This window comes from Bombus vosnesenskii, unplaced genomic scaffold (assembly GCF_011952255.1).
Source record: "Bombus vosnesenskii isolate JDL3184/JDL3185 unplaced genomic scaffold, Bvos_JDL3184-5_v1.1 scf7180000013272, whole genome shotgun sequence".
Lineage (NCBI taxonomy): Eukaryota > Metazoa > Arthropoda > Insecta > Hymenoptera > Apidae > Bombus > Bombus vosnesenskii.
The window spans coordinates 6,875,445-6,896,638 of record NW_022882930.1 but is presented as its reverse complement, the minus strand read 5'-3'; the positions used below and the strand labels follow the sequence as shown (position 1 = coordinate 6,896,638).

Here is a 21,194-nt window from a genome sequence, read left to right as displayed (position 1 = left end):
ACAAGCAGCGAATGATTTGTAGTTAAGATAGATAAATGCCTGTCGAGAAAGAGAGAAAAAGGGAGAAACAAACTTTAATCTTCTTGGCTGAAATATTTATTTCTCGATTGAATATATTTAAAGGAATATATATAAAGGATTATGTATTTGCGTATTTAAGATAATTAATATTTTCCGAATTATTCACATCATTGATATCAAGCAATTAATAGAAGATGTTACTTTATTAAATTTCCGTTTCAAATATTTGATGCTTATTTGCATTGCATCCATTTATTAATAAATTGCATTGCTTAAAATAATATTGGAATATTGTTATTACACGAATATATTCGTTGTTTTCCGAAATATAGGACGTTTATATAAAATGTAATGCAATTATATTCCGTTTTCTTTTTTCTCCAAGTTCTTAAGTAAAATAAATTTTTGGTATTTTAAAATGTCATCACTGTATCTGCAAAATGGAAAACACTTTCATTGCAAGATCGAATATCTTGTTGAATAAAGGATATATTTTATACTGTGGCTTCTGGGTTACAGTTTAATTTACGTTCCTTAAAAGATACAAGTTGTTGGAATTTCAATTACGTTTTTGTAATTTAGTTCTCTACAATTCCTATATTACGTTGTTGAATGTAAATTGAAGAAAGAAAAGTAGCTGGTTATAATCTGGTTAAAAAATGAATAATTTTTCTGTGAAAGTTTAGGATATACATAGATTGAAACCAGAAGTTTGTTTATTAAATTCTGCACTGCTTGTGTGCACGTATGCACACCAGATGTTGAATTAGACCTTATACCGGGTGACACAACTGGACAGCGTTCATTTGGAAAGCTACATTGTACTACAGAATTTATTAAACAGTCCTGCGTGTAATATACTTGAAACTGCATTTCAAAAAGATCAATAACTAATTTTATTTAAATAAAAAATCATGCTTGTAAGACGATCCTTATTATAAAGAATTTGTACCTTTATATAAATAATCATTAGATGTAAACAACTAATTGTACAAAGGCAAAAGAGCGTAATATATTAGTTATAAAATACCTGATAGTAGAGAATATTCAAATTAATATGTATTAATACTTCAGAAACATGTAATATTTTCAAAAAAGAAGAAAGAAAGTCTATATAGTTTTTGCGTTAACTGAAATCTATATCAATATTTTCTAAAATTACTTCTCTTGCTATTGTAATTTTTTTACATTCTTGACATGACATGATCTTTAAATTCATCTTCACTACATTTTCTATCTAATCATTTCTGCTCCTCTGTTTTTTCTGTTATCGATAAACTCGTAGTCATTCTCTGCGTTATATTTATATTTTCCATTCTTCGTGTAACTCGTCCAGTTATTTATATGGTGCGCATATACGTTTCACTTGAAAAGCGATACTTTTCTCTGTGTACAGATAGACAGTTCGAAAAGATTGCAGGAGCAGCGAAGGTGAACGGAGGATCCAAACAATCGGTTCACCCTCTGCCCGTAGGATCCACGGTATCTTGACGACGTTTTCCGTCGATTTTCCGCATCTGCGTTGTTCTTCTCATCCTCATCGTGTCAAGTGCTTTGCGTGCGCACTGCGCTCACAGGCAGTAGGGGTTGGGAGGTGCAGTTGGATGCTGATCGTCGGTTCGTTCGTGGCTGCTCGGCTTCGCTCGGCAATCTCCGTGGATCTCTGCGGGGGCAGAGGCCTCCTTCCCTTTCGAGCAATTCCACAGTGTTCACACTCCCGCGTAGGTGTGCGGTGGTACATGCCGAGTTTTATTTCATCGTCGCGCGATCCAGTGATGAGTACGTGTTCGTAGCGGCCGCCCTTAGATTACAAGTGATAACGCGAATTGCCACGTTGTTTCTCGACGTGTAATAAGTGACGCGCACGGGAAACGAAATAATAGAAGATCGTTGGAAGATTGACAACGACGGAGCACGAGATTAGGAAGGAAAAACAACGAGCGTGAATGGAAACCGGCAAAAATAAGGGTGCGATCGGTGTCATCGATGTTCGTGTTCAGAAACGAACGACAGAGGCCGAGAAATAAAGCTGATTCTCGCGTGGATACTCCATCGAGTGATACTGGTTTCGGAGCTGTCGACGGTCGACGAATTTGAACGTAGTGATTCCGCGTCCTTTGACAATTCACCTGTTACAAGTGGACTCGCGGTGCAGTTTAACTCTCCCCTGCCTCCCCCACCACCCTGATTGATCGATCTCTCGAACGCGTCGATCGCGAGCTTCCATACTATTCGTATGACGTCCTGCTGTCGGATATGATTACGTTTCGAGCGTGTCGAGAGGAAAAAGTGCACCGAGAAAGCAGCGACAAAGGCGTTTGTAATTTATAAGCCGGCAGAGTGCGTGTTCCCGTCGGTTGCTACAGAAACATTGTTTCTTGACATCGCACGGTACACGATTCTTTCGAGAGATCGTTCTGGATGTGATCTTTTCCTTTCGATTATCTCTCAGCCAATCAGACACGCTTCATCACGATTATCAAACTTTTCGATCGCAATAGCGCTACCGACTCTCGAACATAGTGACGCGTTACGTCTCAACGTTCATTTCGAATTGAATTCGAATTGAAAGAAAGTGAAGGATCGAGAAAAGTGTTATGTGAAAAAGACGAAAGGTTAAACGTAAAGAGAAATACTAACAGATGACGATTTGTCGCGATATTTGTGTTTTGTATACGTGATAGCACTTCGGTTTGGTGGTAAACAACTGGTCAAGTGATATCTGTGCGAAACAAGGATATCGTCGAAGAAGTTACGTGCTCATTGGAAATACGTACTTCTTAAATGCAAGGTTAAATGCGGGTATCGAGCGTGCAATCGATTTATGTTGATATTCGTTGTTCCACAGCGAACATTTCAATGTCGATCTCACGATAAATAACGAAGGTGTACTGTGCGTGTAAACTGTGAAGTGACTTATTTTCTAGAACGAGGTAAATATACGCGTTCGGTGTGCGAGTGGATGGACCATTCTGTGTTTACATACGTTCTATCGTGTTCGGTGTGTTCATCTATGTTCCTGTAGCGGATTCGTTCTAACCATGAAGGAGTACGGAATGAAACTGTCACCGATGAGGCTGATCCTGATTTTCACCATTTTTTCCACTGCGACCATTGTGAAAGGTAAGTGTTCAATTGTAGATAGTTCTCAAACGATTTTCGATAAATCGTGAAATCGTTGTCGGCGCACGTATGGTGAAATTCGCGGATAGGAAAAAAGCTAAAAGTTCTCATTGCTATATATTTCGAAATTTGAAAAGGTGTAGGATAGTTTAATAAAAAAATCTGCAATATTTTAACAAATTAACTGAAAACTATATTTTTTTATTCTTTTTTTTTTATTACTTTTAATACATTCGATGTGAGTCTTGGAAATTGAAAATGGCGTTATATTAAGTGTTGTATCTATATAGGAGAAATTAGCGATATTTTAGTAAAATAAGCTACCTCCTTTAATTCTTCTTCTTTTACTATTTTTAATACTTTTGGCGCGGATCGTGTACAATTAAAAATGGCGGTATATTAAGCGTCGTGTCTAGGGAATAATTAGCAGTGTCTAAAAAAGTAACTGAAACCAGCACTTCTTCCTCCTTTTCTTCTATTTTTAGGTATTAATTATGATACAAATATAAAATATTCCGTTTCTCAATTGCAAACAAGATACGGACACAAAGTAAAATGATCAGAAATTTTATAGAACGAACATAAGTGTTTTCATAGTCCATAGTAATCGAATTCTTTACAATCATATATCTGCGTTCATACGCCAAGAAAATGAATTTCACGATTCTTTCAATTTTCGATTTTTCAGTAAGAATCTTTTAATACGTTAACTGCTAAGCGAATTATCATTGAATTGAATGCTGAATCTACTGCGCGACAAACATTTGAACAATTTGAACACGTGCCTTGACACATGTATCATTTTCGCTACATATTCGTGTTAAATAATATTCTTACCTTTAGTATCCGATCATCAGCGTAAATATCTACTATTACAAAGCAAATATTAATTTCTTTACAATAGGTTATATCTTTTCTCCCTTGGATTCTCCCTTATGTTCTCTTATATTACGAATATAAACTATGAGTATACACTTTACCAGGATCCTATTGCACAATAATTCACCAGTGAATAATATCAGTTAGAGGTTACAAGGTACAAACTTCATTTTTTCCAATTCTACAATTTTACACCGAATAAAATAATCAGCTGTCTTATAACTTGTAAAAGCTACATGCATAACTTGGTCTGTTTTATTACCAACCTTATGAGTGTTATGCAAGAGAATTTATTAACTTCGATAACTTGCGATTTGCGCCGTGTAAAGTTCCACTAGGGATATTAATTCGCGCAAAAGAATCTAGGAAATACGTAGTTACATTTCAAACGTTTATTAAAAGTTGGCAATTTTTCAATTCAATTTGAAAAGGGACGTGTTCAACGCTATTCTAGGAAGACTCAGAGCGTACCATAAAAGTCGACGCTTTGTCGAAGGTTGTCGAAACGTTATTTTCCAAAGGATATAAATAAGGACTACAAAAAAGAACAAAAACCAGATAACTAGCAACTACTTCAGAATCAATGGAAACTATTTCGTAGCACGCGACGCTGGTATCACGACGCGGGATAAACCTTCGTGGAAGTCTTTTGTTATACTTGCCTCGAAATTACGCTAAATTCTGTCAGAAAAAAAAGGTCGAACGAGAAAGAAAGGAAGAAATAAAGGGAAGAGAAGAGAAGAAACGTCCACGCGCTCGTTAAGTTATTAAGCTCTCACTTTGGCTTAATTATTTCGATGAGAACCTTTTTGAGGAGCAATTAGGCGTTGAACCTGATTTCCAACTAGCATGCATAGACGAAGTCCAGGGCAAACGGTTCTCGCGCACGGAAACTCAACCGATTGAAGCTCGGGTGCGATAAAGAAAATACACGGCGGGAATTGGATCTGGCAAAATTGCGCCAAAAGGCGGCCATCCAATCATTCAGCTGACCAATCACTCGATAAATGGAACCACGACCTCGTGTCCACGACGAATGTGGATCGAATTTTTGTTTTTCTCCCCACTTTTTTTCCCTTCTCTCTCGCTCCTTCTCCTCTCGTTTCGTTATTATTTGCATAAAGCTTATACGGATTTTCGTTGTTTATCGCGTACCAGTGTCTCCCTTTCGGGACTTGATAGCTTGTAAACGAACAACGCGATTTGTTTTTGCCAGTCGCAATACGTACAGTATTATGGAGAAGATGAAAAACGTAAAAGGGGTTGGTAAAATCATTTCTAATCTCGAGGAGAATGTTGATATTTTTTTGTACTTTGGCTTACGTTTACATATGATAGATGTTTAAGAATTCGAGAATTAGTAGGAAAAGGTTTGATGCTGGAACTACCAAAGTGTAATTTTTCATAAAGATTTTATAGATTGGATCGTTCACAGGAATTTGAATAATTTTTAATAAAATATCTGGATATTATATTTCCCTTGGTACCGTATGTATACATCTCTCCAATTTGTATTCTCCAAATTTTTCGAGAAGGGTATTTCATGTTATTTCTTTCCGGAAGCGAGACTTGGGTGTGATTCTGTGATTGATCCTGAAAATATGCGTGTTTTACTATCGATAGACGACGTTTTGTATTCGAGCAGAGGGTAAGGTTGATTTGACAATTCGAGAGATGATTTATCACACGTCCTGAATCTCGCACGTCAAAAGATATTTTATTACCGTTGTGAACGAGAGGTATGTACGCTCTATAGTTCCGACATACGTGAACTTGAATAATATGATAAATTACACCTTAACAAATTTCTTAGAACAAACCGCTACTCTGTTGCTTCATTATCTCAAATATTTCAATATTCGTTAGAGACGATAAAATATATCTAGCGAAATGGTTTGTGTAAAACCTTAGCTGAATAAATGCGACAAAATAATATGGGGGTGGTTGGTAACTGGTGGTACAAGCGGAAAGGGGGTGATTCTACGCGAAAAAAGAAGTCGAAAATATAGAATAAAAATTTTTCGTTCGAGGCTTTGTTTTCGAGAAAATCGACTTTGAATTTTGGCTCGGTACGCGCGCACTTTATCGCGTCTCGTTATAACGGATCTCACTGTAGATCGTTGTCTCGATGGAAAAATTAAAAAAAAATTTTTTTTATTCTATATTTTCGACTTCTTTTTTCGCGTAGAATCACCCCCTTTCCGCTTGTACCACCAGTTACCAACCACCCTGTATATACACCATTAATATTTTTTACCATAGACATGGTGAACCACGAATGATATAACTAACACGGAACGATCTCTGAACGAAAATGTGGTCAGTTAAGGCGGAGATTGGTTAAGCAAGGATCGGATACGAGGTAATCTACCGTAGAACTATTTCCTCATAATTCTGTAAACGCGTCATAGCGGCTAATTAACCGGAAGACGCGACGTGCATTTAATCAGGGGATCGATTCGTTAATTGATCGCCATGAATCCACATTAAATTGCTCGGTTTGTCATTCGATCGGTTCTCCCAATGATGTTAAACATTGGAAAGCTGTCGTTCCAATTATATACGGAGTTGTATGGAAACAAACGAGGCGTACGCGGAAAGTTACGTTCGTATCGCGAATTTTCACCTCGTGTCTCGCGCACGAAGCTTTTCGAGTTTCACATTTTCTATAACGTACTCGACAAAATTTCACGATTTTTTTCCCGCTCTTCTTCCTCCATTATTTTTCCTTTTTCGCATCTTTCTCCTTTTCTTTCTCTTGAGAGAGGGTGCGCTCGTATCTTCGACCAGAACGAATTACAATTGCAGCGCGAGGTTCCCTGACCGAGGACGAACGTGCCAACGGAGACGATGTAATTCAGAGATGAGATTTTCGAAGCCGGTTCGTCTTCTATCTCTTCTTTCTCACCTTCTCCATTTTTTTCTCATTTCCCTTTTTGCCGCCGCGTCCGACGATTTTCATATTTCCCTCGATTTCTCTGGAGGTCGGGATTAGCGTATTCCGATTCTGAATTTCGTTACCATCTGATTTTTACTGGGTAGCCGGTTGTAATTACCTAATTTGGCGGATGGCACGGAGCAGGAAAACCCGATGGGTCGCGCAGAATTAAAGAGATCACCACGTTTCGTGGAAATAAAAACGAAGAAGAGAAGGATGCTTCTTCTTGCGGATTTTCCTCTTCACGGTTGGGAATTTCGAAAGGATGCACCGAGGCTGAGAATATCCGGAAATATTAAAACTCACGGAGCAAACGCCACGGAAAAGGGATGTAAGCGTTACGAGATTTAAAATTGAAATAGGTTTGCTCGATGTATATTAAATCGTTTCGGGAATTACATCGAACTTAAATACCTTTCAGGATAAATTGCTGACTAAATATTCCCGAACGCGATATTTTATACGAGTAGTTCGGGCCGAGGGAGGATACGAGGACCTTTAAATTTAGGATATAGTTTACCACAGGACCGTCATTTTTCGTTTATAATCGAACGGTTCGTAATAAGAATGGTCTTTGTCAAATTTTTAATTTCGTTATTATTACGATATTATTACGTCGCACTTTATTATATTCTTTTACCTATACTTTGTGTCGTTTTTTCCGTTATACTATTTTAATGAAATATTGTTCTCTGTCTAAAAAAAAAAAAACGTTGCTTTTCAGTCGATTATTTTCTCAAATATTACTTTACCTCATTCATATGCCATACTTGTACGATCGTTCATCGATTTATATTTCTTTTAATTGATAGTATGATGTCAGTATGGTATAGTCAATGGTTTAAAATCTACGTTCGTCGTATAACGATAAGACTGTCGTAAAACTCTTCAAGTAGTCGTAATACACTTATTGTTGATATATAGTAACGATAAACGCTATTCTTTCATCGTTAGCTTATAATCTATAAAACCGATGACTGATAGACGCGAATACTAAATGACAAAGAGCGTCAAACTCTTGGAATAATAAACGACCAACGAACAGTAAACAATTATCTAACTTATTTAAGTATCTGTTACAACTCGTAACTTACAAATCCTCGAATCTTCTTTCTCTCACCAAATAAACCTTCAGAGCGAAAACGTACGCAGCGAACGCAACGTACACGAAATGGTAACGAATGATAGAACGATAAAGACGAAGTACAAGAAAATAGAACGATAACAGGCGCACTGCCAATGATAATACCAGGCAGTCTCGTTTAATAATTCCTCTGGTGATTCGAAGCAAACGTTGGGAGTGGAACGAAAGCCGAAGAGATCGAACCGTTCCTTGTCGTTGGTGCTCCGGACGAGACAGGTTGATACTCCTTTCCGGCGTGTTCGACGTCGTTCCAAGCGGAATTAAAAAAGAAGCTGGCCGTGCAGACACGATGCACGCGTTTTCCTTTCGCCGCGCTCGAAAAACGAGAATCAGCCTTTAGCCGGTCGGTCTGTACGAGAAAATATTAAAAAGGTCGACGTTATTGTTCGCTGCATGTTACACGTACAGATGCTGGCGCAATGGTCACCAGGTCGAGTTGTTCGTAGGAAAGAATATTAATTACAAAGCGGTCTCTATTTATACATCATTACGGCGTACTCACAAAAAAGGTTGCGGTTGTTATTTGTACGATTCTCTTACAGAGCCAAGTCCTTGGTCCCGCCAAATGGAAAAAGCGCCCCAGTTTATGCGAATCGAATGTTTGCGAAAGAACCGGCAAAGAGAATAAAACACATTGGAACATCGAGATCTCATACAGTTTTCGATGTTTCAGCTTTGTTATTACGTTGTTGCGTATGAAATTGATCGTACAGACGAGTGTAAAATCGTTCAAAATCTACTGCTCAAAATACACTCTCGTGTACTATTTACTATACAGAGTGGTTGGTAAAAAAATTTTTTTTAATTTTTTTTTTTTTAATTTTTCCATCGAGACATCGATCTACAGTGAGATCCGTTATAACGAAACGCGATAAAGTGCACGCGTACCGAGCGAAAATTCCAAGTCGATTTTCTCGAAAACAAAGCCTCGAACGGAAAATTTTTATCCTATATTTTCGACTTCTTTTTTCGCGTAGGATCACCCCCTTTCCGCTTGTGCCACCAGTTACCAACCACCCTGTATATCGGTGGATTTCTTTATTTGAAAAATCAAATAAAAAAGGTGGAACAAATGGGAGTTAATTGTCTTAATGTTATTCCCTATTATACGCAAAATAGGAAAGTTACCGTTTGCGGTAATTACAAATAACACAACGACGATCAGGTGAATAATATGAACAGAAAAAAATTGCCACAGGGAGAAATCTCATCCATAGCCTTTAAAAGGTTGTTATCAAAGGTATCTTTGTCGATCGTTTGTTGCTTCCACGTGGTTCGTTCCTCTTCCTTTTTCATGGTTTTTCGTTGCCAGCGATCGATTTTCTTGTTAAAATATGGCGCCGCCGCCGAGTTTCGATTGCCGTGTAAATCGTATCTCGTGTTCGCTCTTATCTTTTGTAGATTTAGCCGATGTTTTCTACCGGTGAAAAATAGCGGCTGTGTATCGAGATTCGCGTAGAGAAAGAACGACGAAGGTGTTTGTTTGTTTGTCTGAAGTTCGTTCGCTGTTTAGTCGCGGAATGAAAGTTTTATTTGCCAGCTCTCGTTATCTGCACAGAGGCGAGGAATTTATCTGAAAATTAATTTCGATACGGACTTTCTCTTTCGCGTGACCGTTTCGAAAGAAATGTAATTGCAGGATCATTGTTATTTCTTGTTATCTTTTCTCTTTACCGCGAAGGTTTTTAAAAATTCCCGGTTAATTAACGAAAGCGTATCGAGTTTCAACGTCTCCTTTTTTTTCGGCCAGAATCGTTAAGAACGTGGCTAAATTACTGGAAAAGTGCAGCAAACTGCGAGTATTTATTTCTCACTCACCGAAGCGTATTTTTCTTATTTCTCCTTTCCACAAAAAATTCACCAATTATATTCGCGAATAATAACTAATGTAATAGTAATTAAGACTGTTATTCGCTTTGAGACGAATAAAATAGAAGCAACGACATTCAGGCAGATAACAGGAATTTATTTAAAAGATCGAGACACCGTTGATTCGAAATTCCACTTCCAAAGAACAGAGACCCGACTTAAGAAAGTTACGTCTGTGTGTTACGTTTCCTCGATTTTTCCTCTTCCCTTAAAAGGGAACTTTCTTTTTTCGTCTGCGTCGGAAATGACACGGCGAGCCTTCGAAATTTAAGGTCGAAGTAAGTGATAGCCGTTAATTAAAGTAAACACACTATCATCCAGACGATCTTCTTAAAAGTGCATCCTCGAATCTACAGTTTTCTCAACTCTGACTTAATATTCAAATACGACGACAAAAATGTATAGTCTCCTAGTTCTTATTCTTAATTTTTGATATTCTCTCCCGTCCGTCATCGTTCATTTTCATCTATTATTTCGACGAACGCGAATATTCGTCGACGACAGTCCGAAACTCGTGGATCCGGCGTCGCGTCGCGATCTCGTGATTTATCGGTGGCACGTTGAAAAATTTGTTGCTTGAGTCGCGAATTTCGCGCCATGCGTCCTTGTTTCCGGCTCGATGCCGATCAAACTTTGACCCAATGTTCGGCTCTTTGGCGAATTGAAATTTCGACGGGGCAGTCAAGCTTTGTTGATAAATTGAAAAATTGTGAACAAAGCCGTTCCATTAGATTTCCTTTTTTTCGTTCTTTTGTCTACCTTCTTTTTATCTCTTGTTGGAAATCAATTTCGTCTCTTTGGCGGGGAGGATTCGCGGAGATTGACTCGTTTTCGAATTTGTTTCGTTATTGGAAGCTTTAGATGGAAATCGAAGCTCGAATATAGGTTATTAAACGATCGGAATCTTCTTCTCTTGGAGTCTGGTAGAAATAATATGTGATAATTCTATAATTGGAATACCAGGTTTGCTATTGTAAAATTAGACCACGTAACTGAGGAAGTTGCAATTTGAATTGATTATGCCGATTTATGCGGTCATTGCTTTGCTTCCAAGCTATTTTAACATTGAACATGAAAATATTAACTTTGATCTCACTCGAAGGTTATTGAATGTTGAAGTACTTTCGAGTGCTTTACGAATAATTTTTAAGTAATTCTAAGAACGAAGATCATTAAGAATCGAACTGTTCCAGAAATAACATGGAAGAATTTTATAATCAAAGAAATAGGTTGCTCGTGACCAAAAGGAAAGTTACAAACGATTATGTTAATTTCCAGTCATCTCTTGCGTGCAATAAATTTTAGTTTTCTTGATTAAGAATTTACGAAGACTTCTTCGTTTCAAAGCTTGTTTCTGATTCTCAACCAAGACAGAATAATAACTTGGAATTCAAATTTTTGTCAAGATTATCGTATAGATGGTAATTGTTAAAAATCGACGATGGAGAACGTTAAAAAATGTATTAACGCATACTGGCGACCGTGATAGCAATGTATGTAAATGTTCGAAGAATGCTGAAGCGCTGCGTACAAATTTTATAGACAAAAAGATGTTCAACTCGACGATCGTATGCCAGAATACGGTGTATAAAATTACGATCGAGATACATACGTTTGAAAAACGCTGGATCGCGAAAATTTAGGATATCAAACTCAATTGTCCATAAAATTTTGGCGTCGCGATAGTGCAAGAAAAATTACGATCCCTGAAGTGTTACGCGATCTGTATGAGAAATTCTGATCGTGATTTATCACTGAAACTTCCTCTTCCTTTAAGTTTCGACCGTAATCTGCTTGATTCTTCTTCGAGATTGAACTTCGCTTCGAATTTCTTCCTGTCTTTCTTTCCATTCTCCCGCTGTCTTTTACTTCCTCCAAGTCATAACAACGTTGCACACGTTTCTAGTTATTCCAACTCCCATAAATTTCCCAAAGACATTGACTGGTTGAAATATAGTTGGTATATGGAGAATCGTTCAAAATACTCGCAGTATATCGAGAAAAGCTGTTTTAAGAACGAAAAGAATCAAACATCAAGAATAAAATACTACCTTCTAAACATTTTAAATTCTAATATTAAATTCTATCGATTATGATCTGTAAAATAAGATTCGATTCGATTAAAATATCGCTAAAATTCCTAGAACAGATCGATCTTTTCTAAAGATAAAAATTTAAAAAATGTTTTACTAGGCAAATTATCCTAAAAATAATCCTGATCCTAAAAATTTGTAAAAATATCAAATAAGAATTGTTTTGGCGAAGAGAATTTGCACGATGCATGATCGAAATCACAGGGCATTCTGTTTCCGGATGATTCGTAGGTAAAACTAAAGACGCGTTCTACTACTGCCCGTTCGAACGAGTTTCTATAGTTTAACCGCTCGTCTATTACATGCGGATACACGTATAGTTGCTATAACCTCATCCAATAGTTATGGAAATTCGTATTAATTCCGCGGTGATAGCAACATGCCAACCGGAACGTTGTTTCATCGGTGTGCGAGAACGAACGTTCATCTGCAGACGGGATATTCCAATTTTTATTGGCTTCACAGTTTGCCTCGTTAACATCTGTCTGATTTATAACTGCCAAGTTTGTCAAGAATTAGCTTTTAAATTTGATATTTAAAAGTTTGCATTTGTCAGCGAGACATTTATAAACGATAAATTTCAATAATTTCATTATTGAATTTCATTTTCTTTGGTTTTCGTTTAGTTTGAAATATCTGTGAAACACGGGAAAGCGTGTGACTTTTAATTATTTTCATTTAATATCGTATTTTTCAATTTGACATCGTTAAATTTGTTATTCTCCTCGGTTTTAGTTCCGCTCGAATTTAAATATATTTACGTTGAAATAAATGTGAACACGTCTGCTTTTACTTTGAAATGTCGCTGGCTTTTTGTAACGTAAGATTCGATGGGAAAACAGGGAAATTTTGTTAGTAAAATATTCAGTAGAGTCAACGGATTTGACGTGCTATGTCTAGTTAAATAAAAACGAGACAGTATGAAACCGCAAATTTAATATCGCGCTGGCGGCTAGATATTTATTTCGAAGAGTGCAAGGAGGAAACCCTATAAAATATTAGAGCGACTCCGAAAGGAAGTAAAAGTGCAACGAGATCGGAGCGGAGGCGCAAACTTCAACGGAGAATACAATGAAATTTTAATATTTCCCCCGAATTTTCGTCGGTATCAATTTACGAGACTCGTTCTGACTTCAAATAGATGAAACTCCATCGTTCTTTTCTTTTCGTCTTGCCGAATTATTTTCAATGCGACTGACAATCACGAACAGTATACCATTTATCTTCCTCTCCAATTTTTAATTTATAAAATCTTGATTTTCGATGATTTAAGGAAATTGAGAAATATCGAGGATTTTGTGCAAGTAATATTTTTGGTAGATAAAGTATTCGTTCTAAAATATTCCCGTTTAAGATATTCTGGGAAAGAGGAAGCTCGTTTTCGAGAGTGTCCCGAATTTAAATATTTAGAAAGTATTGAATATCATACCTTTTCATTTTCTAGAACAACCGCTATCTTTTTTAGTATTCGTTATTATTACAAGACGAACCACAAGTCGACATAAGTTATGTTGTTTTATTACACTGTACGTTACTAAACCTTATTTTATAACGATCGTGTAGACATCCTATGAACAAAGTGATATTAATTCTAATTAAATTCTCTTGTCACAGGTTGAAGTATTAATTTTCATCAAAATTTTATGGACAAATATTTTGAAAAATATCTTTTGGAAATACTTTAAAATATCTTATAAAAATATACTTATAATCTTATAAAGATATACTTATAAAAAATTTGGAAATCTTTTGAAATATCTTTTAAAAATAGTCTACGCGACTATTCCTAAATTATTTTTCCAAACTACATATTTGTTCAAAGCTGCGCTTAAAGCAGTGATTAATAATCACCCTACGATTAACTTGCTCGTTTCGCAATTAATCACAGAGACCCCATCCTGGCTATTTAAAAGCTACTTTTTCACCAGACATAGTTTCACTTCCAACGAGAAAGCTTAACGATGGTCAGCAAGGAAACGAGCTACTTAGTATACCAAACATTCGCGAGTTTCCCATCATATCTCGTCGATTGCCACCGTAAAACGATACTCGGCGCGAACATTCGACCGATCCAACGGATTGCTTCAATTTCGTTTCTCGATGATAGTCAGCGTTCTTCAAAACTCATCGTGCCATGATCCACGTAAACGTGCGTTTCGGAAAAACGAGCAAATATAGAACGAGAGTATAGTCATCGAGCGATCTGTCCATAAATTCACCTACACCAAAAGAACTTCAGGACGAACGCGAAGCGAACGTTCGTAGAGATTAGCCCGAGTATCTAGAATGCTCATTCCCATTTCAGTGTTCGCTCGGCCTTGTCACACCGATGTCTGACGAAGAAATTTTAATTATAAATTTCTCGTCTAGAGCATCCATTCGGACGTTCGATTTCTAATTCGGCGAACAATCGCTAAACGGCGTGCAAACGCTCGTTTGCACTTGTATCTTGCAAGATATTACTAAAATGAGAGAAGAGCGAGCGAGCCAGCGTTCGCTTGGTCTAGACGCGCTCTAAAATAAAACCAAACAGCAAGAAAGAAAGAAAGATAAAAGAACCTACCCCTTTATTCTACTTTGACATCCCTCATCCCTATAACGTAAAGCTAACAGGGTACTCGGGAAATCGGATAGCTTCGCGTTTGCTAGACGAGAGATCGATACACGGAATCTTGGTTGTTCGGCCAGCAAACGAATGAGAAGTCGCGGCGAAAGAACATAAACCATGGTCGCGTGACAGCCAGTGGAAAGGGACATGCAGAGACACGAGATAATGCAACCGGCTTGGATTACATAGACATTCTACCCCCGCACGCATACGTTGAATCATCCCTTCCTCACCTATGCGTTGACTGGCCCTCTTTCTCTCAGGAAATTCCGGTGTGTGCAAGCTAACCGTTGCGTTGCGTTGGCGCGACGCTTTGGCTCCGAGTATCTCTTTCACCATGTTCTTCTCTCATCTCCCGCCCCTTCTTTTTTCGCCCCTTTTCGTCCCACGAATTTCTCCTGTCGCGTTTCCCTGCACGTTATCATCGTACACTCTCCCGAGTGCATCGTTGGTATACGGGGCTTTCTCCTCGGTCCACGCGAAGCAGCAGCTAAATGGAATGGCAGAAGTACACGCGCGCCAAATGCTTCTGTCTCTGGCGGCGCGCGAAGTAAAAGGGGGATGGACGAAAACGGGGGTTGCGGCTAGTGGACAGATTGCAGGCGGACAGGAGGAAACGGACGCCCGTTAGAAGCCTCTCGATCTCTTCCTGGCGGTCTCGTCGCTTTCGAAACGTATACAGGCTGCTTCAGAATGTTGCTGCTAAATTGAGGCAGCAGAAAATGCAGCAGAAGCCCGCCGACCTCATCAGAACGGGTAATAAAATTTGAATAAACGTCGGCCTGAACGTCATTAGTTTTAAAGTTTTATAACATTGTACGTAGACTGCGGTTATTCATGGGTTTTTGGGAAATTTAAGATTCCAAAAATTTGCGGAGCGCACGTAATATGCAAAAATATATGCGATATTTACGGTAGAGCACTTGCCATGATATTTACTAGACGGGACAAATTTCTATTTAAATTCCATTTCTTTAATTATGTTCGTAGAAGCATAAAATCGCATAAACATTCGCAGTCTAGTACATAATATAACATATAACATATTTATAAGTTATAACATGAATGTTTGCGACTGTGAGCTTGCGACAGTATAAGAGTCTACGCGAAGCACGAAGTTTTTCCGTGTTGTAAACGCCTCATTGTAATTGCCTCACGGACAATCGAAATCAGCACCTTTTACCTCAAATGAGTTTTGCAAAGAATCGACAAGAATTCCAGGACAAACTGTCGAAGAATAGCATTCCGAGAAGGAACTGTTAGCCATGGTACCATGTGGAAAACTGTACATTCCTCGCTATTCAGTCGTAACACGTGCATTGACTGCCGATTGCCAGTTAAACCTTGTAGCGATGACATAAAATCTCGACGTGGTATGGCATTTCCTCGTTCGTAACCCGCTTTCTAGCTTCCCGATAATTCAAAATATTCATGGTACCTGTATACCACTTTGGGACGAAAATCTTATCACTCGATGAATCGGTAAGCCGATCATCCAACACGTTTTCGAATCGTACAATCGAACTCAACCGTTTCCTAACTCTTACGATGATGCTACATGACCTTTTTTGAAACACCTGGTAGATTGGCTCGAGAGGGTTTGTCGTCGCTTGTTGTCGGCCGTGTCGCGGAAATTTTTGGATGCTCGTTCGATGTACAGCGTAGGCCGGTCAGTTTATGGCTTTTTTCGCGCAACTTGCGATCAGAGACGGAAATTTTTGGATCCTTCAACCGAGTTCGGCTGTTGCGTGTTATCGATGACAATATTGGCTCGATAGAGGCAACTTTTAACGAAGAAATATGTGCTTAGAGAGATGAAAATTTGAATAGGCTTTTGCGTGAAAGCTTTTGCTTTTTGCTTGTTCCGCTTGCTATTCGTTTTTGGCATTGGTTGGAGGCTGACGTTCTGTCTTGACAATTTTTTTTTCCGGATTTGTAGCTGCACCGATGGCCACGAAATTGGGATATTCCGGTTTGCCATTTGCCCCTTTACGTTTAATGGGTAAATAAATTTTCTTTTTTATTCAGCAAGAAATTTGTATACGCCGATGTATCGATTTTTTGTTTTGGCGATTACCGATGTAGTCGAATGTTGAATTTAATTACTCCAGCACGAAGTAATTAAAAGGTAATTTATCGCGCTCGCGCGTATTTTTCTTCCCTTTCAAATGTTATTCGAACTGCGAGCAAACAGTAGAAGGGCTGATTTTGCGTTTATTTTGCGATCAAATCACGCACCATTCCGTTGTAACGAAAATAATACAACTCGAAATTGCGTCCAATTTTGCACTTTACCAGTACCATACTGACGTCAATATGCACCGTAGACCCTTCAAGGAATAAATACGTATAATTACGTTCTATTCGGAGGAATTATCCATTTACGTAATTTACATTTTAATTGATAAAACGTACGAAACTTCCTCTGTTGGATTTACGCGGAGCGTACAGCACGAAAGATTAAAACGAAGAAAATATTTTAATATTTCAAACAACGGCGAGTTGCAATTAATTTTATAGGTCATTATGCCTTTACGGTTGACGTATATGTCGTTTGATTTATATTATTTACGCAAAATTACAACGATTGCAGCATCCAAATTACTATGCAACGATCGACAATCGGCTCTTTATGTACCTGCATATGTCGATGTTTCTGAGTTGTAACGTTTATCTCGAATACGAGCGATCCAATCTCTGAATTCTCGTTAACGAGCGATTAACGATATCGTCCTTACGATTAATGACACATTACGTGTGTCTCATTTGTACCGCGTTAGTCGGCCTAGTCGTCAATTTATCACTGATCGACGTTATCGATCGATGAAACTGAAACAATCTTTTTTATTCCTCGACTCTGAGAGATTTGGATTTGGAGGATTTTCAGAGAGTCTGAGATAGTCTCAAGTGTCTAAATGTCTCCTTGTTAATTCAAGCGTGCGTTAAGCGTTTCCTTACTAATTTATGTTTCGTTAATCGTCATTCCTTTTAAATTTTCGCGCATCACGAATGAAGAACATCTTTCTTGATTTTCCTGAATAGTTAAGTTTCTCGAATATTACTTCCGTCAATACTTCTATCTACCACGGTGTCGCGATAGTTTGGCAAAAGTATGTCAAAGTTTTATTAGTCGAACAAAGATATTCTTTGTTATAGATGTTGGTCGAGCAAGACAAACGTAAAAGAAAATCAGTGCGAGGAAAGTTCTCTTTCTTCGACTAAATATGTATTTTAATGTAACTCTTTCACTTGGATTTAAAATTCTGCGAAAAGAAAAGAACGCTAAAGAGACCGCTCTAGGTAGAATTTAAAAAAGGTTGATCTCGTCCTTTATGCGTTTCTTGGTAATTTGAAGGTTTCAAAGTGCGTCTCTTTTAACGCGGAATATGTTAATAATTAATGGAATCAGCTAAATCGTCACTCGAATTACCTTCTGCTTGTAGCAATTTGTGCAAGTGCTTAAGGATTTTTATTTTCAAACCCATCGTTTCCTACCTCTGCAGAGAATAAGGAACGTTCTATTAATATTTGCCACGATTAAGATTGACTCGGTTAAATTGTCTTCATTTTGACGAATTTGTTAACTCTAGAATAAAAGAGGTTGATCTACAGAAAACTTAGAAAAACAGTCCAGTTTCTTTTTTGTCATTTTTTGATAATTTAACAAATTCAGAATATATCAGCAAGATATTCTATTTCCATTCACGACATATTAAATAAATCAATCAATCATCGTAAATCATATGAAATAAATTCACTCGTCAATTGAATTATCGTACAAACGTAACAATTAATTCACTGGATATCACTGCTACATCTTAATACGTCATTTTCTACACGAAGTAAAAATAGCTTCCTATATCCCATCTACATATACCAATACCAAGACTGAATCTAAAACCTGCTTCGTATCTATTAATTTTATCTTTATCAACCAAGCTTCCGATGAAAGAACGGCTCAATGAATGGCTTATGGTACATAGCGATTCATCGATAAATATAAACTCGTTTCCATGAATTTCTTCTCCACGCTTTCTTTCTCCCTTCTGTCGTGATACAGAGCCCCTTAACGGTAGTTGATTTCACCGGAAATCACGGCAGTTGTATTTTTCAATTAATGATAAAAACGAAAAGATAGAAGGAGAAAGAGAGAGAGAAGGAGATAAATAGAAAGATAGATAGATAAGTAGATAGGGAGAGAGAGAGAGAGAGATTCGAGTCATTCGGTAGTAATTCGATGCTCTTACGACTCGTCGGCAATTACCAGCTCGCGACTGAAAAACCGCATTCACCGTCACGGGATAAGCGAGGCTGCGGTGTAACGGCAGCCCGCTCGTTTACCTCGTTTCATTTTTATTCCGTTGACACGCGATCCCGCCACGCTATCATCCCGATTCGAGTATTTCTCGTAATCCGGAACGTCGCGATCCGATCGAGTGACGCACGATGTTGGTCTGTACGCTGCCCGTGGATTGCCCTAAAATTTGAAAATTAATCTATAAAAAGAAAAAAGGAAAGTGCTTGGTTTTTAGGAAATTCAGAGAACTGACGAAAGTTTGACGCGCGTCAGTCCATATCGTACGAAATGGTAGTCCGCGCGTTGCTCGTGAATTGTTCGCGAATTTCAAAATTTAATTGTAAAGACGATCGTAAGAAAGTTAGTACTAAGGGAGATTTAAAGAATTGTAATGATATACTATATATACTATACTAGTACATGAACTAAAGTAGTATAAAAATAACGTCACTCTGAACCACCAACTTTCCTCTATAAGATCCGAAAGCATATAAAACAACTATTCAAATCATCATCTACAACAAGGTCCTCTTGCACAATGATTTCCCAACTAATAATATCAGTAAATCGACAAGTTGCAAATTGTATTACGATTTTATAATTCTTCCATCAAATAGGATAACCAAATAATCAACAGTTAGTAAAATTCACTTTTAACGTACTACTCGTACCGTTATCGAACTTGCTAATGCTGTTACGCCAGGCTGTTTAGTAATACCAGTAACTTGTGTCTTAGAAAATTTCATTAGCAATGCGTCGGAAACATCAAACGCAGAGCAACTTTTATTAAATAAGTAACCGTTTCTCCCTCGATATCTTGCTTTTGTTTTATTCACGGATGAAAGCAGATAAATGGAACCACCCTCTAATCGAGCCCACTTTCATTACCATAAAGATACGTTTACCGTGTAAAGAACTGTTACATGCCGGATTCAGCGAACATAACCCGTTCCACACATCGTGAAACGATGCTCGATCGAAATGGCGGCACCGCTGTGCAACACGGTTTACGTTTTTACGGGATTGCGAAATATTTCAGTGGAAGTTGACGAGATCGTGCACGGTACGCCGCTGTGCTCGAGATCGAGTATCTCTTCATCGGATGACTATCGTTTATGGTCAATAGCGACTCTTCGCTTTTCAACATTCTGAACGAGAGTGGCGTTCTACATATATGTACATCGATCTGTCCCTGGCGGGGTGAAAAATTGTGAGAGACTCGCGATACTGGTAATTATGTTCTTTTTTTTTTTTTTTTGCGCGCGCGCGCGATCTTTTTAACGGGGTACAGGGTATCGTTCGCGGTTGCTCGAATGACGGATCGTTCCCGCTTCGATAAAGCTATCGAAATTGTATCGAAAGTGTTTGGTTTCGCTATTTTATCATTTATAACATTATCGAGATATACTATGTTTCTTTATAATTGGCTCTTTAACGGTATTCTTTAAACAGATTTTTACACTTTTGGCTTTGTTTGTAGATCGAAAGGATCGCAGTTGTAAGTAGTTAAGTCTGTCTTTTGACAAGTTCAGTAGGTCAAAAGGAGTCTATTAAGAATCAAGTTGTTCTTTGCAAACCTGTGGTAAATTCGTAGTCAATTGGTACTGGTAATGACGAACTTCTTCATTGAATGCTGAAGGCAATTGGAATAAAAATGACAATCGACGAAGTATGGAAAAGTTTGTGGTAATTAACAGAAAATATGAGCAACGTTTTACAATTATACAACTATATAACGCTTTCAACCGAATCTAACTTTGCCTGGTTCGTATACCGTCAAGTTATTTGGTTTCGGCTCATTATAAAACCATATTGTTTTTATGGTTTTACGATCGACTTGGAATTTTATAATTTATATGGTCTTGTAACTACACAATTGCTGTAGAAACGCCATCATTATCTTTCCTTCTTGGCCTAAATGGAAGGTCATATTTTTTTTTTTTGTACAAGATAGAGTATATAACTAAAAATATATACAGAGTAAAATTATCTTTTTATTCCTGCAATTTTCTAGGAATCTGAGGAGAAAGGTTTCTCAAAGCCACGATGTACTTTTCAATAGAATACCAAGAACATTTTCTGAGCCGTGGAAACGCAGGGATCGCAATTTAAAATGCGACCCACGGTAACCTTCGTGACGATTAATTATTGCGTACGATAACCTATACACGTTTATTATTCGTTTCTCTTTCTTTTTTCGTTTTTACTCTTCGTTCAATGAG

At 37.8% G+C, this 21,194-nt stretch overlaps 1 protein-coding gene across 4 annotated transcripts in view; it reads left to right on the top strand.

The window, feature by feature from the left end:
- Positions 1-1,693: 1,693 nt before the first annotated feature.
- Positions 1,694-21,194, top strand: part of LOC117231209 (nephrin) — a 483,663-nt gene continuing 464,162 nt past the window's right edge. For 2 of the 4 annotated variants that reach the window (XM_033489407.1, XM_033489408.1), the window contains exon 1: positions 1,694-3,144. In XM_033489407.1, coding sequence (XP_033345298.1) covers positions 3,063-3,144 — 82 coding nt within the window. In that variant the 5' untranslated portion in view covers positions 1,694-3,062. The remainder of the gene's footprint in view (positions 3,145-21,194) is intronic. The other 2 variants (XR_004492918.1, XM_033489406.1) reach the window with 1 other exon arrangement.